The sequence below is a fragment of the Heloderma suspectum genome, chromosome 1 (genome assembly GCF_057233095.1).
Source record: "Heloderma suspectum isolate Gila_16-S chromosome 1, 16-S_ref, whole genome shotgun sequence".
NCBI classification, from domain to species: domain Eukaryota; kingdom Metazoa; phylum Chordata; class Lepidosauria; order Squamata; family Helodermatidae; genus Heloderma; species Heloderma suspectum.
The window spans coordinates 33,399,276-33,425,287 of NC_139458.1; the positions used below are offsets into that span (position 1 = coordinate 33,399,276).

Sequence of the window (26,012 nt, forward strand, 5' to 3'; positions counted from 1 at the left end):
TGAGTGTGCTGACCTGGCCTGTATCACAGAGACTTGGTTGGATGAGCCTGGGGGAGTAATTCTCTCCCAGCTTTGCCCATCCTGGTTTTCCATGATGCAGCAGGCAAGACCTGGGGGACAGGGAGGCAGAGTTGCAGGAGTCTATTCTGATTCTGTCCCCATGTCCAGGTGCCCCTTCCAACAGTCTTCCAGTTTGGAGTGTGTGTATCTAAAAGGTGGGCGTTTGGAGCAGAACAGGGATTCTGTTGGTGTACCGCCTGCCCTGCTACTCAACTGTCTCCCTTCCTAAACTGGGTGGTGTGGTCCTGGGCTTGGTGCTGGAGTCTCTTCGGCTTGTTGTGTTGGAGGACTTCAGCATACATGATTGGTACAAATCAAATAAATGTTTAAGGGACAGTCTGACAACAAGGTTAGCCATCCAATAGCTTTAGCATTTTTCTGGTTCATCACTAATGCAGATCTCAGATATTATTTTACAGCCTCATTTCCCTGCTGCTAGAAGCAGGGAGACAGTAATTCTGATCATGGGGGCTGGGGAAAGCAAGGTTAACCCCCTCCCCTTCCTCTGCGATCCTGTGTGTGTGTGTGTGTGTGTATTGTATTGTTTGAATGGATGTGTGGTAAGTGGTGTAGTCCTATCCACTTGTGCAACCCCTAGTGGTTTTCATGGGCCCAGTGTGCTCCCCAACCCCAAAAGGGACCCCACCCCTGCCCTAAACTATGGTTAAAACCAACAAGGGAATGGATGAGGATGGAGAGACCCACTCACTTGTGACCCGCTCCTGATCTTTTAACCATGGTTAAGAGAGCAACAATATTATTTAATACAATGGCATAATAATAATAATAACAATATTAATAATAATAATTCATCTTCATGATGATCATCATCATCTTGCCACAGATGTCACCAAGGCAGTGTACAACAATTTAAATAATAATAATACATAAAAATATTTTACAAAAAGAAACAACTTTAACCATAAGAGGAAGCTTGGCATACTTTGTGTGAATTAATTTGTTTTTTTCCTATGTTTGGTAATAGCCTTTGACAAGCTATGTAAAGTACTGAAAGTTTTTTTTAAATGTATGGTGTTTGGAAGTTCTCTGCAGTTCAGCTAAGCATAGCATTTTTCTGTGTGTCTCCCCCAACCTCCCTCTTTCCCTCATGTCTTTGAGGTACAAAATGCTATCTCCAAGGCATTAGAGAAAGAAAGCTTTACATTTCTGCATCTGGGCATGTGATGATCTGCATTGTGCTACACATGGGTAGTGGATTTCTTAGGCTCTTTTCTTGTTTTCTTTTCTTGCCTTTAAAAAAAATAAACTTGACTAGAGGAGGGTATAAGCTATGTATGTTTTGATGCTGTTAGCAAGGAAGTCATAGAAACTGCACTGGTTCCTTTTCAAAGATTTAACATTATATAATAATCATATGAATGTTCAACTAAAATGATTGGAAAGGTCCCCGCTAATACCATTCTTCCCATATTCCTGCTACGGGTCTAAGTTCATCTTTTTTTTTAAAAAAGAAAAAGATTGTCTTCTATTGAGTAAAACATTAACTTCACATTTCAGTTCACATATTAATGTGGTACTTTGAGTATAGGGTAGAATTCAGCATATACATACATTATTTCAGTTACTGAATGCAATTCATGGTAAGATAGGTATACCTATCCACTGAAATAAATGAGATTTACAGGATAATCCTATACAAGTAAGTCCTGTTGAGTTCAGTGGGGCTTACTCCCAGGTAAGCCTTAGGTACTGCTGCATACGGTTAAGTCCCGTTGGCATTAATGGGATTTAGGCATGTTTGCAGAAAGCTGCAGACCCATTGTTGCTGCCCCTGCAGAGCCCCCACAGTGATGATCAATACTGTCATCTCTCAGGGCCGGCCCACGACATTTAGCTGCCAGAGTTGCAAAGAACAAGATGGTGCCTCTCCTATTCCGTGTGCAAAAACTGGCAGGACTGGCAGTTGAAACTTTCTTCAACACTGGCAACGGGACGATGTTGTCCAGTGCAGGAGGCAGGCTAGCTTACGGCGCACAGGGCAGGCCGCATGGGACACAGCTTTCTCTTTCACCAACTTGCTGCCTCCTCCCAGCATTTGTTGCCTGAGCTGGACCATGTCACTCTGCCTAATGGTGGGGCCGGCCCTGTCACCTCTGGAAGCACTGATCACTACGACTAGGACTACTACTACTACTACTAGTAGTAGTAGAAGTTGTTTATGCGGATATAATAATCTTCAAATTAGTTGGTTTAGAAAAGGGGATTTCTGACTGTCACAGCAAGTGTCCCTGAGGACCTCTTCAAGTAGAGGACTCACACTGATCTCTTGATCATAGGCTGATCTCTTAGTAGAACATCATAGGATTGTATATCCTTTTCTCTCCATCCTTCCTAAGGCTCACCAAGGTTCTCATTTACTGGGATTACAAACCAGTTTGAAGTTCTGATTAAGACCTAACCCTGGTTAGCCTTAACTCAGATAAATGTTAGCACCAATCTCAATCGAGGGCCAATCTAGACGTTTGCTCAGTATGTAGCATGCAGCCATGTATCAGGTTTCACCTTAAGTAATGTCAGGGGTGTGTGTGACCCTTACAGGCTTATCTCTTCCCTTACCAGCGTGAGCAGAGCCAAACGTGGTGCATACACCCTGCGCAGCTAGAACAAGGGTGGGGAACGCTGGCCTGTGGATCTAATCTGGCCCACGGAGGCCTCCAATTTGCTCATAGAGACTTGGGCTCCTTCCATGGGCCCCATCCCTTCCTCAGCCCCACTCCCTGGCCTGGAGGTTATTGGGGGCTTGCAGGGGAGGCGGGAAGAGGAATACCCTTGTCACCTTCAATCTGTAATTGGAGATCACAAGAGGATTCCAGATAGGAGGGAGAGCTGCGTGCTCAGCTGATGCTCGCAGTGCGTCAAGTATGCTTTGCTTCCTTCATGCACCATGCACCCTCCTGATTGAGACAGTAGGTGGCGCATGAAGGGATTTGGCTGGTGGCAGCAGGACCTCCTGCAAGTGCTAGCTGAGTCCCTTCCCTTCATGCGCTGCCTCAGGCACAGCATGAAGTGCCCAGCCAGCTCAGTTTCACCTGCCCTGTTTCTTCCTCCAGTGGGGAAGCCTGCATGCAATGAAGCCGGGTCCCGGATGACACGCTGGGTGGTTCATCCACTTCCACTTGGTGTGTTGGCCAGGAATCAAAAGATGTCAGGGGGTGTGACCCCATGCTCTGATGTCATTTAGCCCATGGAGAGCTGGGGGGGGGGTTATCTGCAAACACCCCCCCCCCCACCGGATACACTTACCCAATTGGCTCCAAACATCTAGTTTGGCCACAGCGGGGACACAAGAAGAGCCCTGCTGGATCAGACCAGGGGTCCATCTAGCCCAGCGTTCTGTTCACACAGTGGCCAACCAGCTGCCAACTGGAAATCCAGAAGCAGGACACGAGTACATCAGCACCCTCCCGCCCATGTTCCCCAGCAGCTGGTGCACATAGGCATGCTGCCTCTGATACTGGAGGTAGCACATAGCCAACAGGACTAGTAGCCAATGATAGCCTTCCCTTCCAGGAAATTGTCTAACCCCCTTTTAAAGCCATCCAAATTGGTGGCCATCATTACATCTTGCGGTAGCAAATTCCATAGTTTAACTATGCGCTATGAGAAGAAGTCCTTCTTTTTAAGGGCGAGGTGGGTGAGGGTGTAGAATTCATATCAGCCTGGCAGGAGGGAGTGTGCAATTCATTGGCCTTCTTTTGATCTCTCTACCACAGTGAAGAGATCAAATGACACTGCGTCAGCAATATCCCGTAATGTGTGCCTGCGCAGGTTTTGATTTGGACCCAATACCTTGGGAGACATACGCATGGAGAACATTATATGGAGCTGGTGTGAAGCCATGCGCAAACTGGCAGCTGTTCATCGTCCTTATGGATCTTTCTTTCAAAAATCCATGAAACTAATTACTTCTGACATAACTTTCCCTATGTGTATTCATCTATAAGCATCATTCCAAAGGCATTCCAGTGGAGGTAAATGTTTTATGGGAAGAGCCATAATGAAAAACTTTTCTGTGCTCCTCTGAATGTGTCTATATATAAGGCATGGTACTATGCTAGCTTTCCTATCCAATACTTGTAGCATTTATTACTAATTTAACATTGGAGATGTGCAACTAGTAAGTAATGTTTGCTAGTTTTCCTTTGCAGATCACTCAGGGTGAACCCCAGAAATCATGCTCCAAGCCTGTAGCGGAGAAAGTTACAGACAGTTGCCAACAGATCTGTCAATGTAGACCGCCTCCATTACCACCGCCACCGCCGCCTCCACCGCCACCAAGGTTGCTTGGGATCCCGTGTAAGTAGAGATTGCCATTACTACTTCCCTTTGGGTCCAAAAAGGCAACTAACTGGGCAAGGAACACGTGGAAGAACATCACTGAGTGAGTGGGAGCCAGTTTCACGAAATGTGCATTTTTCTAACGGGGAAGGGAGAAAGATTCTAATTAAAGATGAAACGTGTTTTGGCTCACTGAACAGATTTTTTCTTCTGAGGAGCCAGACAAATTCCCTCTGTCCTAAACCATATGGCTCTTTCCTCAAAGCAGCTCGTTGGAGCCCCGGAGCACTTATTTCCAATGTTATCTTATGATTTGCATTACCATGTATTAAATATTTTATGATCCGGCATTTAGATGGATTTATAGTTTTCCCTGGATACATTCTAACAAACTTGCCTTCACACACAACTGTGTGCTTGCGCACGTGTGCATGTGTGTGTGTATAACTGCCCAGAGAGCTTCGGCTATTGGGCGGTATAGAAATGAAATAAATGAAATAATAATAAATATATGATTGTACGTTGGACTTTTCCTCTCGAAGTGTAAGGTGTAATATCTGCTTATATAAGCACTGAGTCTGTCCCAGTTATTCTAACTGTAACTTTGTGTAAGTCATGTTGTCCTCTCAAGTGCCAGCTCTGGGTTTTTGAGGGCCCTTGGGCAAGGCACCCTCAATAGGCCCCCTCCCTCAGGGAGTCCACCTTCTCACCACCATTGTCGCCAGCAGCTCTTGTTCCTTATCCTCTTTCTCATAATTGGTCCCGCTTGCTTGCTTGGCAGGCAGAAAGCCAATGAACATGCAGGCAGTGGCTCCTCCTCCTTCACACTACCACTGTTATCTGGGCCCAAGGGAGGGGCGGGTGAACAGGCAGGTTGCAGGGGTGAAGAGGAAGAACAAGCCCACGTGGTTCTTGTCCATGGCCCCTTGGCAAATGCCCAGCCATGCCCACAATGGATGCCACCCCAGTCCTCTCCGTAGACGTGCAGCGAGGGAGTAGTTAACATAATCTGCAGAAGCTTAGTACAGTATAGGTGTGACCTCAGAAAACAGTTCATGGCTGTCCTGGTTGGAGATGCAGCAGTTGGCTGCCATATCACTGGTTCATTCTGACCTAGTACTGCGGAGGGACCAGATGGGGTTGCTGCCTGGATGGGGTTGCACCTTACCAAATGGCTCTGCGGTTGGAGTTGTCGCTGTAGAAGCTGTTGAGTGCTGGCTTAAAAAGCCCATCCCTCCCAGCAAGAACAAAGCAGATTACTAAACTGGAGAACAAGCAGCATTGTTCAGAGGCAGTCAGTGTAACTCCCATGTTGGTCTAAAAAAGGATGCTCTGGCTCATCTACTCCAGCCAGTGACTCCCAACCATTTCCCTGATCAGCTTGCTGGTTCTCTTTCATATCCTTTTGCTAGTCTACCCCTCAGCCAATGGGAGATGGGAGGCATGGCGCATTGCAGAGGTCCTAAAAAACACGCTCCATCAGCACTGCTCACCTGAGCATCAGGGCTGACTGCTAAATGGAAGGCATGATGGGGAGCATGCTGCAGAGTTGCTGGGCAGGAGCAACGGTCTGTATGAGACTATGGCTGGGTACACACAACACGCTAACCCATGATGGCTTATTTTCCGGAACATCCCATGCTGGCTTAGCGTGTTGTCTGTGGTAGGTTTTTCCCACCCACGGTGAATTATTTCCCCAAAATAATCCACCCTGAGAACCCACGGTCTGCAGTAAGGGTTATTTTATCTATGGTGTGTTAGTGAGCTGTCTGTCACGCCAGCGTGGGTTACGGAGATCGCCTGCAGAGCTGCTCGGCCAAAAAAGCTGCCCCTGGTCTGCTCCTCTCAAGCGATCTCTCTTCCCGCTGCAGAGGAAGCTGGGATACCTGCCCGGCTGGGTGGGAGGACTACAGGAGGAGGAGGGGCAAGGGGTGTGTGTGAAATAAGCTACTCTGTGTAGCTTGCTCTCCTGATAGTCTAACAGGAGCACAGTAGGCTGTTTGCACAACCACCTACCCAGTGTAGCTAGCCACCCACCATCGGTTAGTGTGACTTGTGAACAGGCCCCATGCTTCTCTGCAGCTGCTATTGCAAGGCTTTTAGTTGTTTGTTTAAGACCTTTAAAAAATCACCTTTCCATGTATTTAAAACATCTGTAAGGCATTTTACAATAGGTTCATAAAAAATGAACAATACAACGAAGTACAAAATAAAAACAGCAAACTATAAAAAGACATAACTGCCAGTTGTTAACACTGTTGTTAGCCAAGCACTTACATGGCAGTAGCAATGGCTCCAGGCAAACTTCCCTTGGGAGAGAGTTCCACAGCAGGGGTGCCACCACTGAAAAGGCCCTCTCTCCGGTAGCTATCCGCCAAGCATCTGATGGTGGAGGAACCTAGAGAAGGGCCTCAGTCACTTTTCTTAACAGATTGGCAGGCTTGTTATGGGAGAAAGAAGTCCTTTATTGTGAAATAGGAGTAAAGCTTTTTTAAAAATGGGTTATGGTTGTATCCCCTCCACCTTCCATGGATAGCATTGGCAACTGTCCTGATGTTAGGACTCTCCTAAAAAATCACCATAATATGCAGAATATGAAGGGATCTCTTTCAGGACCGGGAAATCTGAGTGCTTAAATTATATGCAGACAAAAAAGAAACACTGTGTTTGAAGTCCTTAGAAAGAGAAGCTTTTCTTGACCACAGATCACTTCAAAACCTGTGCAAAAGAATAAACAGGCACAAATCTGGTATCAAAAAAAGCAACACTGAGAAAAGCAGGAGAACATTTCAGTCTCCAGGACACTCGGTTGCTCACCTCAAAGTCCCCATATCTCAACAAAAAAAGTCTTCAAAGGGAAGACATTATTAGCAAATTTAGTTAGTTGTGTTGAATTCAGACTACAGATGAGATGGGAGTTCCCTTTCCCACTACAGGAAACAATTGTCCTTTTTAAGGTGTCAAATTAGCATTGTAAGAAAGACAGCTTTATTGCCAGTAACTGCTGTTCTGAATGGGCCACTCTCTTCTTATCTTGTATACATTTTGTTTTGCATACAAATGTGACAGACCTACTGCTGTGCCTTGCAAGCATTGTTTACAAAGTGGAGAATTGGGTCCTGTTTCAGGAAAGCTTCTAGCACAATAATTTTGTTAGCCAGGGGACTCCTAATTGTTTTTGCTAGGGCTGACATGAAATCCACCCCCACCACGCCCCCTACACACACACACACACACACACACACACAGAGTCAGGGCCGGCCCTACCATTAGGGAGAATGAGACAGCTACCTTAGGCAGCAGATGCTAAGGGGCAATGAGTGGACAGATCTGTGCATGCCATGCAGCCTGCCCTGGGTCCCCTGTGCTAGCCCTCGGGGCACTGGAGGATGCTGTACCATTGCCAGTATTAAAGTAAGTTTCAACAGTGAGTCCATTTGACTTCTGTATATGGGACGGGGGAGGTGCCGTCTTGTCTTCAGCCTCAGGTGGCTACATGTCTTAGAATCATAGAATAGTATAGAATAGAAAGGTTGGAAGGGGCCTATAAGACCGTCGAGCCCAGCCCCCAGCCCTACACCCAGCTAGGCTATGAAGTTGGGAGGGTCATTTTGGCAATTTTCAGGGAGGGCAGTGAAAGGGGTTGAGGCTAATGGTGAACTGTCCACCAGTAGCGACAGCACTCTGCAGAGTGGCAGAGGCTGGGGGCTGCCCTTCTTCCCTTCCCAGGTGTCCTAGAGTGAGGGCAAGAAAGTATCACCCTCACTCTTTTTGAACACAAGAAGAGCCATGCTGGATCAGACCAAGGGTCCATCTAGTCCAGCATTCTGTTCACACACTGGCCAACCAGCTGTCGACCAGGAACCCACAAGCAGGGCATAAAGAACCTTCTAAATTCTAAAGAACCTATCCCCAAAATAGGTTCAGCACCTTGGATAGGTTCTTTAGAATTCTGGCTGGTTCTGACTAAAACACAGGATGGAGTCACAGCCCCACTGAAATTAGAACCACTACCCTCCACTGCCCTTCTCGTCTCGTCTCGTCTCATCTCTTCCTAAATCGGAGAAGCCAGGGATTGAACTTGGGACCTTCTGCATGAAAAGCATGAGTTACACCACTGAGCAACCACCTCCCCAAATCATTGATTTTAGGGTCAGGCTAGATGTGACAAGGGAGTTCCTTGATCGGAACACCTGACATGTTCTTCTTTTACAACTGGTAGCTGGCGGGGTGACATCCCTGTGTGTCCCTACTTTTTTCTAATTGGGTCCAATGATAGTTACCAGGGCAATTTTCAGTGTGCAAACAATACAGGAGAAAGGATTAGCCCACCCCTTGCCATGGCCCACGCTGCTTTTTGTAAAACAAAAGGATGTCAGGGTTTGGTTTGGTTTGGTTTGGTTTTACAAAACCAGATGTGAAGAGGGACATGAATTGGGAGTGTGGCACAGAGGTGGTTAACCCTTCTCCCTGCAGTGTGTGTGTGTGTGTGTGTGTGTGTGTGTATTTCAAAAGCAGCTTGTAATTGAACATGGAGACATTGATTAAGGCTTCTATTACACTGAAAATAATTAAATTGTCCTCCTTTTACACATACATAAGCAGTCACTCAGGATCACAGCTGTGGAATTTAACAGGTAGCTAAAATAACTCAAGGGTACGTTTTGTGCAAAGACGGGCATGATAAAGGACAAAGAAGGCAGGGACCTAACAGAAGCAGATGAGATTAAGAAGAGGTGGCAAGAATACACAGAAGAACTATACAGGAAAGATCTGAATGTCCCTGATAGCCATGATAGTGCGGTCACTGAACTTGAGCCGGACATCCTCGAGAGTGAAGTCAAGTGGGCCTTAGGAAGCATTAGTAACAACAAAGCTAGCGGAGATGACAGTATTCCAGCCAAGCTATTTAAAATCCGAAAAGATGATGCTGTTAAAGTGCTGCATTCAATATGCCAACAAATCTGGAACACTCAACAGTGGCCACAAGACTGGAAAAGGTCAGTTTACATTCCAATTCCAAAGAAGGGCAACGCCAAAGATTGTGCAAACTACCGCACAATTGCGCTCATTTCACATGCCAGCAAGGTGATGCTCAAAATCCTACAAGCTAGGCTTCAGCAGTATGCGAACCGAGAACTACCGGAAGTACAAGCTGGGTTTCGAAGAGGCAGAGGAACTAGAGATCAAATCGCCAACATTCGCTGCATCATGGAGAAAGCAAGAGAATTCCAGAAAAACGTCTATTTCTGCTTCATTGACTACGCTAAAGCCTTTGATTGTGTGGATCACAACAAACTGTGGCAAATTCTTAAAGTGATGGGAGTACCAGACCACCTTACCTGTCTCCTGAGAAACCTGTACGAGGGTCAAGAAGCAACAGTAAGAACCAGACATGGAACAACCGATTGGTTCAAAATTGGGAAAGGAGTACAACAAGGCTGCATATTGTCACCCTGCTTATTTAACTTATATGCAGAGTACATCATGAGAAATGCCGGGTTGGATGAATCAGAGGTCGGAATTAAGATTGCTGGGAGAATTATCAACAACCTCCGATATGCAGACGATACCACCCTAATGGCAGAAAGCGAAGAGGATCTCAAGAGCCTCTTGTTGAGGGTGAAAGAGGAGAGTGCAAAAGCTGGTTTGAAACTCAACATGAAAAAAACGAAGATCATGGCATCTGGCCCCATCACTTCCTGGCATATAGAAGGGGAAGAAATGGAAGCAGTGACAGATTTTACTTTCTTGGGCTCCAAGATCACCGCAGACGGTGACTGTAGCCATGAAATTAAAAGATGCTTGCTCCTTGGGAGGAAAGCTATGGCCAACCTAGACAGCATAGTCAGAAGCAGAGACATCACCTTGCCGACAAAGGTCCGTCTAATCAAAGCTATGGTTTTCCCAGTAGTAATGTATGGCTGTGAGAGCTGGACTATAAGGAAGGCTGAGCGCCGAAGAATCGATGCTTTCGAACTGTGGTGCTGGTGAAGACTCTTACGAGTCCCCTGGACTGCAAGGAGGTCAAATCAGTCCATCCTAAAGGAAATCAACCCTGAGTGCTCATTGGAAGGACAGATAATGAAGCTGAAGCTCCAATATTTTGGCCACCTAATGCGAAGAGAAAACTCCCTGGAAAAGACCCTGATGCTGGGAAAGACTGAAGGCAAAAGGAGAAGGGGACGGCAGAGGATGAGATGGCTAGATAGCATCACTGATGCAATGAATATGAACTTGAGCACGCTCCGGGAGAGAGCGCAGGACAGGAAGGCCTGGCGTGCTATGGTCCATGGGGTCACGAAGAGTCGGACACGACTGAACGACTGAACAACAACAACAACAAAATAACTGCTCAGTTCCAAAGAAGGGCAACGCCAAAGAGTGTTCAAACTACCATACAATTGCGCTCATTTCACATGCCAGCAAGGTTATGCTCAAAATCCTACAAGCTAGGCTTCAGGAGCATGTGAACCGAGAACTACCGGAAGTACAAGCTGGGTTCCAAAGAGGCAGAGAAACTAGAGATCAAATCGCCAACATTCGCTGGATCATGGAGAAAGCAAGAGAATTCCAGAAAAACGTCTATTTCTGCTTCATTGACTACGCTAAAGCCTTTGATTGTGTGGATCACAACAAACTCTGGCAAATTCTTAAAGAGATGGGAGTACCAGAACACCTTACCTGTCTCTTAAGAAACCTGTACGAGGGTCAAGAAGCAACAGTAAGAACCGGACATGGAACAACCGAGTGGTTCAAAATTTGGAAAGGAGTACGACAAGGCTGTATATTGTCGCCCTGCTTATTTAATTTATATGCAGAGTCCATCATGAGAAATGCCGGGTTGGATGAAGCACAGGTTGAAATTAAGATTGCCGGGAGAATTATCAACAACCTCAGATACGCAGACGATACCACCCTTATGGCAGAAAGCGAAGAGGATCTAAAGAGCCTCTTGTTGAGGGTGAAAGAGGAGAGTGCAAAAGCTGGTTTGAAACTCAACATGAAAAAAACTAAGATCATGGCATCTGGCCCCATCACTTCCTGGCATATAGAAGGGGAAGAAATGGAAGCAGTGACAGATTTTACTTTCTTGGGCTCCAAGATCACGGCACACAGTGACTGTAGCCATGAAATTAAAAGATGCTTGCTCCTTGGGAGGAAAGCTATGGCAACCCTAGACAGCATAGTAAGAAGCAGAGACATCACCTTGCAGACAAAGGTCCGTCTAATCAAAGCTATGGTTTTGCCAGTAGCAACGTATGGCTGTGAGAGCTGGACTATAAGGAAAGCTGAGCACCGAAGAATTGATGCTTTCGAACTGTGGTGCTGGAGAAGACTCTTACGAGTCCCCTGGACTGCAAGGAGGTCAAATCAGTCCATCCTAAAGGAAATCAACCCTGACTGCTCATTGGAAGGACAGATACTGAAGCTGAAGCTCAAATATTTTGGCCACCTAATGTGAAGAGAAAACTCTCTGGAAAAGACCCTGATGCTGGGAAACATTGAAGGCAGGGGACGGCAGAGGATGAGATGGCTAGATAGCATCACCGATGCAATGAATATGAACTTGAGCGCACTCTGGGAGAGAGCGCAGGACAGGAAGGCCTGGCATGCTATGGTCCATGGGGTCACGAAGAGTCGGACATGACTTAATGACTGAACAACAACAAAATAACTGCTAATACGTGAGCTGAAACCATATAAACTAGTGACTGGTTTGTTGGATGCGTCTTCTTTGTATATGCATTTTTATCTCTTATAGACCTGTGAATTCAGCAAAAGCCTGCCCTGTGCTCTCAGTTAATACAACAAAAAGTCATAACACTCCAAAGGGAGTTACATCATGGGCTAGGATTCCTCATCTCCAAGCTATCACTGTGCTGTTTGGTTTTGTTGGGTTTTTTTTTTTTTTTCCCCAAAATGAAATTTCTTTCGTTTCTGGAACTCAAGGTCTTGAGTCTCAGCCACAATAATGGACCTAATTTGTTAGTGATTTGTACTTGCACAAATGCCAACATTAAAAACAAAACAAAAAAAGCAAAACCCTAAGAGAGTAACTCTTTGGCAACAATGCCAGAACAAAGTGTACAGTTCAGATTATGGAATGTGGAATGTTTGTGCAGCTAGCATGAAAGCTGAAAATGGCTTGGCCAACTCAAGGCTGCCATGATATGCATTTCCTAGAGGCCTGTATGGTATTGCTCTGAAGGAGGAAGGGGGGACATGGGTTGCTCTTTGCCTCATCCACTATCTTCAGCTATAGTGCTCTTTTTCTCCCCAAAAGTAAACCTGCCAAGGGGGGAGAAGCTGCTCACTTCACTCCCCAGAGGCTCTGGTGATGTTCACATCCCCTTCCCCACCCTCTGCCCCTTTGGGATTTCCCGGTCCAGACCTTCAAAGGGCCCTTGTACCTCTAATACAGGGTTAAGGAACCCCTTTCAGCCCGAGCACCAAGTTCAGTTTTGGAGAAGCTCTCAGGGGACCACATTCCAGTGCTGGAAGCAAAATAGGGTGGGCCAAAAATACAAAAAGATCCCACCATCTTTTAGCTTAAAGCTCTTACAGCCAGTAACTAAACCTTAGCAGAGGGATTTCAGCCTTGTAGAATGGGGGGGGGTGCAAAAAAGCCCCCCAGGAATCCACCAAACAGTCAGTGGTTGGGGGAAGGGAAGGGGTCAGGGGATTGGGGCATGGCCATTTGGAGGAACCCTAGAGGGCTGGATTAGGCCCCGGGGGCTGAGGTTCCCCACTCCTGCTGTAATAGTTCCCTTAAAGACTAGAGAATTTCATTAGATAGGGTAGGGTCCCTGTCATGGCCCTGCAATGATGGGAAGAGTTATACCTTGCAGAACTGTCCCCCTCTATGTGCATCTGAAATGTACAAGATCCTGTAATGGAAATGTATGGTGGGCCAAGATGCCAAGCAGACATAGGTTCGCCATGTCTACAACTTGTGTAAGGTTGTAGGTCACATGCTCAGACCTTCAGCTATCTTACAGCCTTCTTCTCAGTGCAATATGCTCCAAGAAAGTGGCTGCAATAAGGAAGTGTAATAGGCTCAGTGCTATAAGGTGCTAAAACTATAAGTTGTTACGCATGGGGTGTATTTCTGAGCATCAGAACTCTTGTGTTTGTTATCGTTGAGGTAATGCCCTCTGCCCTGCTCATGATGTCACAGAACTCTTGAAGGCAGTAGCCACACAATACGGGACATTATAATATGGGGCCAATACAGGTATACATGCATAGAGCATAAAACTTGTGCTGGGTGCTCCCTCCACATATTCATTATACATATGTGTGTGGTGGGGGACAGGGAAGAAGTGCATGGAGCTTCGTTATAGTGACCTGGTTCACACAGGTGCCAGGTTGTCTATTCAAGCCCTAGCCGTGGCTTGTTATTTCATCTGAATCCAGGCAGCAGGGGTCGCTTGAGAGTTAAATAACCCTCAAATAACCCATGGTCTGTTGTAGCGTTATTTAAGGGTTGTTTAATCCTCAAACGCCACCTAGGTTCGGATGACACAACAAACCATGGCAACCCACCACCAGGGCCTGAATATTCAAAATGGCTGCCTGTATGTGCTGCAACCCACCATGGCTTAAATAAGCCACGATGGGCTTCAGTGAGCATGTGAACCGTCCAACTGTTTCTTCACTGGAATCCCTCTCTCTCCCTTTGAGCTCTATTAAGTAGTTTTTATTTTTTATTTAAGTATTACATTTATATCCCACCTTTTTTCCTCCTTAAGGAACCCGAGGCAGTGTACATAATCCTCCTCCCTTCCATTTTATCCTGTTAAACAAGTTATCTTGTTTCTTGTTTTGAGTTGCTCTCTTTTTTATTAATATTGCTCTGTTTGGGTATAAAAACTTTCAGTAAAAAATAAAACACCTCCATTTGTTCATCCCCTTCATTCTACTCAAATGCTTCAGAGGAAGTTATTGATGAGAAAGACGTTGCTGATTCCCATCCAAAGTAGTCTCTAGGCTCTCCTGACAGTGGCAGGAACAGAACAGTGTCTCACTCTGACAATTCAATAAATATATCTTAACTGGCCCAAGCCAAACCCCTTGGGAACAGGATCCACGCTATTATCCTGATTACCCCCTGCACAAATGCATTGCCCTGGTAGAGATTCATTAGGGTTTCAAGCACAGTTTTTAAAAAGTGATGGAAATCACTTAAAATACAGCACTCAGACAGTGCTAAGCAGGGGTGGACAACAACAAGGAGATGCTGTAGGACTACACCTCCCATCACCCCTAGCCAGCAGAGTCAGTGGTGAGGGATTATGGGAGCTGCAGTCCAACAGCACCTGGACAGCCACACATTCGCCATCTCTGGTGTTAAGGGATGTGATTAGAATGCTTTAAACATCAGAAACCAAGGGCTGTTGTCAGATTTTCGCCTAATATGAAAATCAAAGTGTATTTGGGCACTTTTTCTCAGGCAAAACATCTGAGGAATTTCATGGGAATCTAAGACAGTTTCTACTAGGCCAGCAAATTGAATTAGGGTGCAACCCTATGCAGGGTTAGACCGAAAAAAGTCCTACAACTCCCAGCATTCCCCTGGGGAATGCTGGGAGTTGTGGGACTTTTTTTGGTCTAACCCTGCATAGGATTGCACCCTTAATTAATCAGACCATTAATTAAAGCTATGGATGCCCTGCCTTTCCACGTTGTAAGACGGGGTAGGCAACTTGGTGATCTCCAGAAGTTTTGGATTATGATTCCGGTCAACCCCAGCCAGTGAGTTGTAGTCCAAAACACTTGGAGCACACCAGGTTGCTTAGCCCTGTGGTAAGATTTTTTAAAGTAGCTTAAAATCCAGTTCATGATAAAATCTATGTACCGGCATTCTAAAAACAGTCAGCCTAAGAAACACTTGGTACAATAAGCAGGACTAGCAGCAGCATTAAAATAGAAACAGGGACTGTAGTGTTGCTTGCCAAAGCCATGAGAAAATAAACCAGGGTTGTTGTTGTTTTAACCTAAGTGCGTAAAAGATGAAAAGAGTAGGCAGGCGCCTGATGGATATTTCTGGGAACGATATTCCATTCTTGGCAGGAGTGGGGGTGGGGGAACATTCGCCTCCCACTGCTTCAAACCGAGTAGTTCCAGTACTGTCTAACTTCGACTGGCAGTGGCTCTGCAGAGACTCAGGGCCAAATCAGAGTTGACATTAAACGTGCCTTTGCATTTCATGTGTGCTTAAAAAAACAAAAACAGCTGTGGGGGGAGATAACTATTGGGATTGCAGCAGGTGGGGAAGGAGAGCTTAACCCTTCCCTTCTCTGCTGCACCTCTGTGAAAATCTCTCCTTTGTAGCTGCTATTTGCATCATGAAGAAATCCCCCATTGGCGCCAATGGATGTTGTCTGCACTTTAAAAGAACACCGTGCACATTAAATGCAAATACATGTTTAGCCTGGCTTCTGGCTTGGCTTTTAAGCAGAGGTCTTTCCCAACCAGATCACCAGAAAAACTTTTAGCAGGAGATTTCAAGGACTGAAACTTGGACCTTTAAAGACGCAGTTCATATTTGATCTTGTTTTAAGGCAGGAATGGGGACCGTGTGGCCCTCCAGATGTTGGTGGACTACAACTCCCAGCAGCCCTCACCACTGGCTATTTAGGCTAGGGGTGATGGGAGTTGCAGTCCACCAACATCTGGATGACCAGATGTTCCCCCCTTTATGGCTATCACTCTTTATGCTTGTCGCTGAGTCGCTTGAATTCACCGTCTGTCTGTAAATTCATACACAGCAAGCAGTGTTTTCATAAAGACTCTGCTCCAAGGTGCTGTTGTCCACATAAAACTGAGCCAGCAAAGCTTGCCTTCACCTTCCCGCAGCTCAAAGAACAGTACTTCCTTTGTGAGTAAATTGCATTGATGTGGTTCTGAGTAGGGAGGTAGGAATGAAGACGTGCAGCTCGGTCCTATGCATATTTACTCAGAAGCACTGACTGCCGTGAGGCTTACTCTTTATTTATCATTTATTAGTAATCCTTATATACCGCTTCATAAAATAATATCGCTAAGTGGTTCACATATAAATATTAAAAATCACATTAAAAATGCACTATTAAAAACTATTTCAGTCCCAGTAACAATAGAAGGAGCAGTAGGATGGAGCAATCATTGCAATTAATTACACACCAGAGAAAGCTTGGGTGAACAAGTGTGTTTTCAGATTACTGCTGAATAACTTTGTGTGCATAGGATGGGAGGTGCTCTTATCCCCCCACCCCCAAGGTGCACTTTTAGAGCAGAAACACAAATTGCATTCATTTCTCCCTCCAGACTTGTGAGCCCAGGGACACAGAGCATCTCTACACCAGCCTAAAATCCCGCATTTAAAACAGGGCTTTCTGCTTCTGTTTTAAATGCAGGATCACGACGGACTCCGTTTACATGTGCTTCCTTTCCCCCCTCCCCTTTCCCCCTCCTTCTTCCCCTTATCTGAGTCTCCCATATGTTTCATTGGTCTAGCTCCCGTTCTTGCAGCTTTTCCTTTTTCACAGAGGGAACTCAAGTGGAACACAAGCAGGGCAATTTGATAGCTCATTATCTCCAATTTAAAAACAGATTAAAGGTCATTTAGTGCGGGAGATGCCCTGGAGGTTCACAGCGTCACCTAAAGGGCCCGCAAACTTCCGTGAGTAAGCAACCTCAATAGCAGGAGAAAAGCTCTGTGTGAAGAAGCCCTAAGTCTGGGAATGTCTACCTTAAGCTGTGACCCTGTGTGCACTTACCTGGAAGTAAGTCTCACTGAACTCAGTGGGACTTGTGAGTAGATTTGTATAGCATTGTGCTATAAGTGATTTACCCAAAAGAACAAATGGTGTAATGTAGCCTACCTCAACCTGGTGCCCCCATACTTCAACTCCCATCAGCCCCAGCCAGCATGGCCAAAGTTCAGGAATGATGGAAATTGTAGTCCAAAACATCTGGAGGTCACCAGTTTGGGGAAAGCTAGTGTAGCACTCAACAGGCTGGTTTGTGTGATCACCGTGAGTTAAACAAGCTGAAGAACAGCCCACGGCTTGTTTTTTAGGGTTGTTTCCCCCCTCCACCAAGCCATGCCACCCCAGTTCAGACAACACAACAAGCTGCCCTGAGTGAGCGATTAGATAAATGGAGCCCGGCATTCACTGCATCTCAAACAAGCCACCATGGCTTGTTTAACCCATGGTGATCATGCGAACCAGGCGGTGTCTTCCTAAGTTACTGAGGTCCTAATCCTATGCTTGTTTGGACAAAAAAAAAAGCCCCACAACTCCCAGCATTCCCCAGCCAGCCATGAGAATGGACGTTGTAGGACTTTTTTCTGTTTAAACATGCATAGGGTTGTGTTCTAGGTTTTAATCTCCACTCAGCCATGATCTCTGGCCTTTGGGCTTTGAGCCTAACCTAACTCATGGAGTTGTTGTGTTTGGATAAGGTGGTCGGAAGGAGAACTGTGTATGCTGCCCCTGCTCCTTGAAGGAAGGTTGGGATAAAATGCAGTTAATAAATAAAATGGCATTTGAGGAGTTAAGAATTATACTTTGCTAGTATTAGCGCGCTGGCAAGTCTGTTCAGTGGGCAGAATGGTTACGCCTTGGAATAAAAGAGTTATTAGAACTTCTGGTTCTGGGCTTGAAACAGCTGCAGAAAGGAACCTTTCCTTGTGTTCTTGCTTCTAAAGCCCTGGGGACTTGCAGGAGTACACTCAGTCTTGAACTTGTGAGTTTTTGGATGTACCCACTTTTTAAGAGAGGAAAACAAAGAGTTTATCTGGGGGAACTTGACACCGTCCATACTTTGCTATTAGTTCATCTTTTGAATGTGCAGAGCATTTTATGTACTCTGTACAGCGCATGGTGCACTGCTGTTACTTCATAGGCATTCGCCCCATTCCAGACCAGAGTGGATAACTGTTTTCCAGAGAGAAAGATGACAGCTTACATCATCCATCTCTTAAAGTGGGCAAAATGAGCTTGCCTCAACATGTTGAAGATATGAAGCCTGTTCACTGTCTGTGGCTCATGCAGCTTGTCAGCCGCAATATCATTCCATGCATTTTTAAATAATTAGTGTAAAGGTGTCCCGATTTAGCACGTGACTGGAAGTTCTTTGATAGCACGTGACTGGAAGTACTGGGGCAGGAGGCTGTTTCATGTAACTGTATGATGCAACTGAGAGTGGATTATTTGTTTATTCATTTATTTTAAAATATTTACATCCAACCTCAGCTTTTGAGGTGGCTTTTAGCATAATTTAAAATACGTACAAAAACAATAAAGTAAGAACAAAATGGAGACAACAGTATAGGCAACAATAAAAGCAGCAACTAGAATTCATCTGCCAGCCAAGAACTAGATGCTTCAAACATCCCCATAGACTGAACTGCTAAAGTAGTTGCATCCCAGATCAAGGCAGATATTTCAGACTTTATTCTTAAAATGCTTAGAAACTATATCATGGTTGGCCTCTGTGGGTTTCCCAACATCATCCTATGGGCCAAGTTAATGAAGATCTCAAACTAAACTGCTCAGAAAAGATCTGCTGGATGGCACTCCAAGGACGCAGTGATTGTGGAGAATATTGCCGCTTTGCCTCCATCAGTAGCACACAGTAGGCTCATAATGAGCTCTTACCTGTGTTGTTGGATTTGCTTCAAGACTTCCACCACTTGCTTTTAGTTGTCTCCCGCTTCATTGCTGGAAAACCAGAGAGAAGAAAGGGTGGCCACTTCTGTGTCACCAAAAAAAGAGGACACAGATTTGCATAGTATTTGCATATACCTATTAATATGTGTATAAATGCAATCTGATAAATAATTACTATGACTTAAAATAGAAATACTGTAGTCCTTACCATGTTAAGGAAGATTGTGACCAGGTGACCTGTGTGCCTGCTCAGTCTGCTGTCTAGATCATCCAATCATAGAATAGTAGGGTTGGAAGGGGCCTACAAGACCATCCAGTCCGACCCCCTGCTCAGTGCTGATGGGCAACTTCAAGGCCTCTGCTCTCTGTTCTTATGGGTCTTTATTTTTAAACTGGGCTTGGACATAAAGGATGGCTTCAAACACAGGACTGTCTGGTGACAGACCTTCAAACAGAGAACTAGGAGGAGGGCCTTTTCTGCTGTAGCACCCCGGCATGGAATGAGCTCCCTAGTGAGGTTCGCCTGGCACCTACATTGTATTCCTTCCAGCGCCAGGTGAAGACCTTTTTATTCTCCCAGGCATTTTAGCATTTTAGCTTTCTAGACTTTTAGCTTTGCTGATTTAAATCTGTATTTTAAATCTCTGCATTGCTGCTAGGCTTTCTTCTGGTTTTCTTCTGGTTGTATTGTTATATTGTGGTTTTAATGTTTTTATATTTTATATTGTTTTACTGTGTGCTTTTTGGTTTTAATTTTTGTGAACTGCCCAGAGAGCTTCGGCTATTGGGCGGTATAGAAATGAAATAATAAATAAATAAAACTGTTCTCTGTAATGTAGGACCCATGGCTACCTTAGGAGCAGATTAGGCTCTGATGAGTGGGTGAGGGTGCTTCATGTCTACCACCAAGTCACCTTTGTATCCACAGAACTAACAGCCATAGTGACTGGAAACTCCCTGAGAGCAGTCAGGAATCTGGATTTCTGTAAGCCTCTGAGGGCGAAACATCATAATTTGTCAATTTTCTATGAACTGGCCCTTTTTCTAGAGAAATTGATAGTTGAATATTCTGTGATATCACTGGAGCTCAGCATGTCTAGGGAAGGTTCAGAAGTGACTGGCAAAAGGCCAGAAACAACAAACTATTTTTAATCGGCCATATAAGTTGGCCAATTAAAAACTAAACAATGTGAAGTTTTTGGTGTATGGTTTATAGCATTAGGAACTGGTCACCTGCCCTAATATTAGGACATATGCCTGGAAGTATGTCTGCTTGGACTCAGATTGCCTCTGTGATTGTGTTCTTTCTTTCTTTCTTTCTTTCTTTCTTTCTTTCTTTCTTCCTTTGCAAGCTTGTGCCCCTGCTACCCAGGCAGTGTCTCTTTTGGGAACTGTGAGGGTCTTTCTCCTAGGCTGTCAGTCTGGCACCTTTTTGCTAGCATAACATTTATCCTTTTAAAATGGTGAGTGCAACTCCATGTATCATTCATTATATTTATTTTTAGATCCTGCCGTGGGGGCTTATGCTGACAAAAATGGAACCAAGGGAAATAAAACCAGTACACTTTTTTTTTAACGACTCCAGATTTGTAGCAGCATTGTAGCACTATATTTCTACACATTTGGGAGGAGAGGTGCCAAAATTAATGTCATGGTTACTTGACAGAATATATAGTTCAGTGCCTTCCTGGTATGTTCCTCTCGGTACTGTGGATTGAATGGCACCTATAGTTTGCTCAGGATTCTGTAGGATAATGCTGTGTATTGATTCGCACTTGTGAGGGAATAGTCTGTGGTTTTCCAGGTCATGCAAGCATAGCTTTCTGTATGGCCATCCATATGGCTGTGTGCAAAGAACTGGGTGGCACTTCTCTATGTGACAGGCCACCGATACAAATATGTTTAACAGCACAACCCTAAGCTTGTTGGAAGTGAGCCCCACAATGTTCAATGGGATTTACTCCTGGAAAAGTGTGCATACCAGGATTGTGGCTTTATTATTTACAATTCATTTAAAATATTTATATCCTGCCTATCTTCTGTTTCAACATTTTGATTATTCTGCTCTTCCAAAGAGATAAGGCAAAAACATGCTGAAGAGGTTCTGTTCACTTAAGTCCATATTATCCCATTGTTTTTGGATGAAAGGTCAGAACACAAGGAAATCCAGTTTAGTTGCTGAGACTACTGAAGTGCACTGGTTGTTCACACAACACACCAACCCACACTCAGCCACTGAGTGTGGGTTGTTTATTGAACTGTGAGTTAGTGTGTTGTCTGAACCCATTTTCCACAGGGTGGCTTGTTACCCTCGCAGTGTGTCTTGTTAACCACCCTGAACAACCCAACAACAAACCATGGTTTCTCAAGGTGGCTTGTTCGAGAAAAATAAGCCACGCTGCATAGACAACACGCTAACCCACAGTTCAACAAACAACCTATAGTTCAACCACAACTTATACTCCACCACTGAGTGTGGGTTAACATGTTGTGCAAACCCAGCCCAGTGGGGCTAACTTGCTTGCTCAGAAAATTCAGCTAGTGCAAAATGCTGTCACCTGCCCTCTGGAGCGAAGGAGGGCGCATCACACCAATTTTAGCAGCTGCACTCAGGCCAAGTGTTCGCATGTGGCCTCCTTGCGCAGGGGCTCAGCTTTCAGGACTGAGTCTTGGGCTGCAGTCTGAGGTGAGCTGGAAGTTGGGAACCAGGAGCCGTGGGTCAGAGGCCAGCAGTCAGGACCAAAGGGCAACCCAGGAGACAAGATCAAGGAGGAAGCCAGACATCAAGACCAAAGAGCAAGCCAGGATCAAGGGAGAAAGCAGGACGAAAGGACAGCTGAAAGATACAGGAACATGCCAGACCTCAGGAAGACCTTGTTGCTCGAGCAAGGCTTAACTGGGTCAGCAAGCCCTCTCCTACTCCCTCCTGTCAAATGACCAGTGTGTCCAGGATCTGAGGATAAATAATCTGGCTAGGGGCCGCGGTGGCCTAGTGGTTAAGAAGCTGAGCTGCAGACCGGAAGGTCGGCAGGACAGCAGTTCGAGACCCGAGTGCCGCGTGACGGAGTGAGCTCCTGTCTTCGGTCCCAGCTCCTGCCAGCCTAGCAGTTCGAAAGCAAGAAATTGCAAGTAGATAAATAGGTGCCGCCTCGGCGGGAAAGGTGACAGCATTCTGTGCACCTCGGTGTTCAGTCATGCCGGCCACATGACCACGGAAGCGTCTTCGAACAGCGCTGGCTCTTCGGCTTAGAAATGGGGATGAGCACCGCACCCTAGAGTCGGACACGACTGGCTGGGGACACCTTCACCTTTACCTTTAATCTGGCTAGGCAGATGCCCCAATGTGCAGTTTAGTAGCTCACCCCATGAGGCAGCCACACACAGTTCCAAAGGCTCCCTGTTCGAGCCCCAGCAGCCCCTGACACCTGTGCCTCGGCAGAGCCCACTGCTGACATCTGCCCTGATCCCCCTAAAACTATTTCCCCAATACGCCAATGAATGCCAAGTGCCTGGGTCTGAGGGTACCACCCTTTTAACTTCCCACAATGCTCCCGCAATAGGATCACTCTTGGTGGCTCCTCTAGAGGCTTTAACTTCACCCCCATCACAGCGATTCTCAAAAGAAAAATGCTGGTTGAGGAGTTGCCCCTACACATCATCTTTCCCTGCGGTATCAGGCTCCCACTGGTTTGCCAAATAGCGGTTTGGCAGACGGGCAGGTGACCCCCCCCCCCCGCACGCACACACACCCTGCCGAAATCGCTGCCTTGTCACTGAAATGTGGCAGCAAACTGCTCCATAGTGCTACAGAGCACTACAGTGGTTAAATTTAGCAGACACGCTACATTTGGCTGTTTGGGCACTCCATAGCTACTAGAGCCAGTGTGGTGTAGTGGCGAGAGTGCTGGACTGGGAGCCGGGAGATCCGGGTTCTAGTCCCCACTCAGCCATGGACGCTCACTGGGTGACTTTGGGCCCATCACAGACTCTCAGCCCAACCTACCTCGCAGGGTTGTTGTGAGGATAAAATGGCGAGGGGGAGGAGGATAATGTAAGCCACCTTGGGTTCCTTGCAAGAGGAAAAATGGCAGGATATACATACCACATTTCAGTGACAAGGCAGCGATTTCGGCAGGGTGTGTGTGTGTGTGTGCGGGGGGGGGGGGTCACCTGCCCGTCTCCCAAACCGCTATTTGGCAAACCAGTGGGAGCCTAATGCTGCAGGGAAAGATGATGTGTAGGGGCAACTCCTCAAGCAGCATTTTTCTTTTGAGAATCGCTATAATAAATAAATAGAGGCACCACTTTTCCCCATTTAAAAAAAAATAAGGGGGGGCATCAGGGAGTGGGGGCTGCAGTGGGTTGCCCATCCTTGTGGTATGGCCAAATCTGCCTATGGAACTTTTGCGCCATATATACCTGCCTTTCTCCCCATTTCATTTTCATGAGCAGGTAAAGATTCTTCCTTTATGGGGCATCGTTCCCAGCATGCTGTTCACAGCCTGCTAAAAAGGATTTTATGTCTAGTATTTTACTGCTATTTGTACTGAGATGTAATTTTGGACTGTCTTTTTACATGGCTTTGACTTGGTGTTTTTATTGTAATTTGTGTTTTTATTTCTGTATGAGTACTTGAAAGGCTAATAAATAAATTCCATATTATTCTGGGAAAAATGCTTCATTGTATAAGAAGTCTCTAGGTCTAAATTTGATCACAGCGCTTATTCAAGGAGACAAAAAAGCTTTATTTATTAATTACCCAGATGTGTGCATTCATGTACACAATCCAGAGGCTGAAGTTTAGGTTTCTAGAAATCGTATTCCGTTAACTAAAAAAAAAACAACAGCACAAGCCAGCCAAAAGTTACATACTTTAATGAACTGTTAATTTTGATAGGTGAAATTGCTTACCTTGTCCATCGAAATCAATGAGACTTAAAAGTGCTTATCTTTGGTTTGTTTCCAGAAAGAAAAGAGTCTAGCTGGATTTATAAAACCTGGTATATGCAGATATAAAAGACTCTTGTAGCTATATATTGTGGCATAAGCTTTCACAGGCCAAAGTTCACAATGTATGAAGCACCTTCCTAAGTAGGGATGGACAAATCTATCCATTCGCTTTCTCATTTTTCAGATCTTCAATTCGTCCTGAACGATTTTTTAAAAAAAGTTCACATAAAATGTATGCACTTTTGTGTGCATTTCTCCTAATACATGCATTTTTTTTGTATGCAATGTTGCCTAATATACACATATTTGAAAGCAGTTTTCCTAGCATAATGCATTTTTGAATGTTATGTTCACTGATATACACATTTTAATATTATTTTCCCCTGGTGTATGCATTGGAGAACTCTATTGCAAAATCTGGAGAAATGCTAATTTCAACGGATAACTGAGTTTCAGTTCGCATATTGGTTCAGAAGTATAAAGTTAGGGAAATAAATGAATTTCTCCCTCATCCCTATTCCAAAGTGGATATATTTGTGTATGTGTGTATCAGTGGAGGCTGGTGGCTCCGATGTCAGTGGGGTTGTGAATCTGCTCCAGCTTTCAGTCAGAACCAGTCAGAACTCTAAAGGAGCTACCCACACTGGAGGCATTCAAGACGAGGCTGGACAGCCACCTGTCGGGGATGCTTTGACTTGGATTCCTGCATTAAGCTGGGGGTTGGAGTCGATGGCCTTATAGACCCCTTCCAACCCTACTATTCTCTGATTCTACCCAAGGTGTGATAGCTCCTTTAGAGTTCTGACTGATTCTGACTGAACCCTGGAGTGGATTCACTGCCGCACTGGCATAGGAGCCCCCAGCCTCCACAGGTATGTATCTCATGGCACCATCAGCATGCATGGAATTTTACAAAATACAAGAGGACAGATCCCTACCCCTAGGAGCTTACAATTTGAAATTTGGAGACAGAGAAAACAAACAGAAAAGGGGAGGCTGGGTTAAACTGGAAAAGAATATGTGATTGTTTTGAGTTAAGCATGCTTAGACTTAGTTACCCCCTTCATGGATCACTGCCTTGTTGTGGCGAAGGGGCTTGCGTAACTCAGTGAAGCCATAAGCTATGCCGTGCAGGGCCACCCAAGACGGATAGGTCATGGCAGAGGGTTCTGACAAAATGTGGTCCACTGGAGAAGGAAATGGCAACCCACTCCAGTAGTCTTGCCAAGAAAACCCCATGGAACGTATCACAAGGCTAAAAGATATGACGCCGGAAGATGAGCCCCTCAGGTCGGAAGGTGTCCAATATGCTACTGGGGAAGAGCAGAGGGTATTTCCAAGTAGCGCCAGAAAGAGTGAAGCGGCTGGGCCAAAGCCGAAAGGACACTCAGCTGTGGATGTGTCTGGCGGTGAAAAGAAAATCCGATGCTGTAAAGAACAATATTGTTTAGGAACCTGGAATGTCAGATCAATGAATCAAGGTAAGCTGGAGGTGGTCAAACATGAGATGGCAAGATTGAACATCGCATCTTGGGAATCAGTGAACTAAAATGGACAGGCATGGGCGAATTTAATTCAGGTGACCATCATATCTACTATTGTGGGCAAGAATCCCTTAGAAGAAATGGAGTAGCACTCATAGTCAACAAAAGGGTGGGAAAAGCAGTACTGGGGTACAATCTTAAAAATGATAGAATGATCTCAGTACGAATCCAAGGCAAACCATTCAACATCACAGTAATTCAAGTCTATGCCCCAACCACTGAGGCCGAAGAAGCTGAGGTTGATCGGTTCTATGAAGACCTACAACACCTTCTAGAACTAACACCAAAAAAAGATGTCCTCTTCATCATAGGGGATTGGAATGCTAAAGTAGGAAGTCAAGAAATCACCGGGATAACAGGCAGGCATGGCCTTGGTGTACAAAATGAAGCAGGACAAAAGCTAATAGAGTTTTGCCAAGAGAACATGCTGATCATAGCAAACACTCTTTTCCAACAGCACAAGAGACGACTCTACACATGGACGTCACCAGATGGT

The 26,012-nt window shown here is 45.4% G+C and overlaps 1 protein-coding gene across 4 annotated transcripts in view; it reads left to right on the forward strand.

Moving 5' to 3' along the window:
* PRIMA1 (proline rich membrane anchor 1) overlaps window positions 1-26,012 on the forward strand; it is an 80,633-nt gene that overhangs the window by 23,592 nt on the left and 31,029 nt on the right. For all 4 annotated transcript variants that reach the window (XM_084840197.1, XM_084840189.1, XM_084840213.1 and 1 more), the window contains exon 3: window positions 4,230-4,377. In XM_084840197.1, the coding sequence (XP_084696323.1) occupies window positions 4,230-4,377 (148 nt within the window). The remainder of the gene's footprint in view (window positions 1-4,229; window positions 4,378-26,012) is intronic.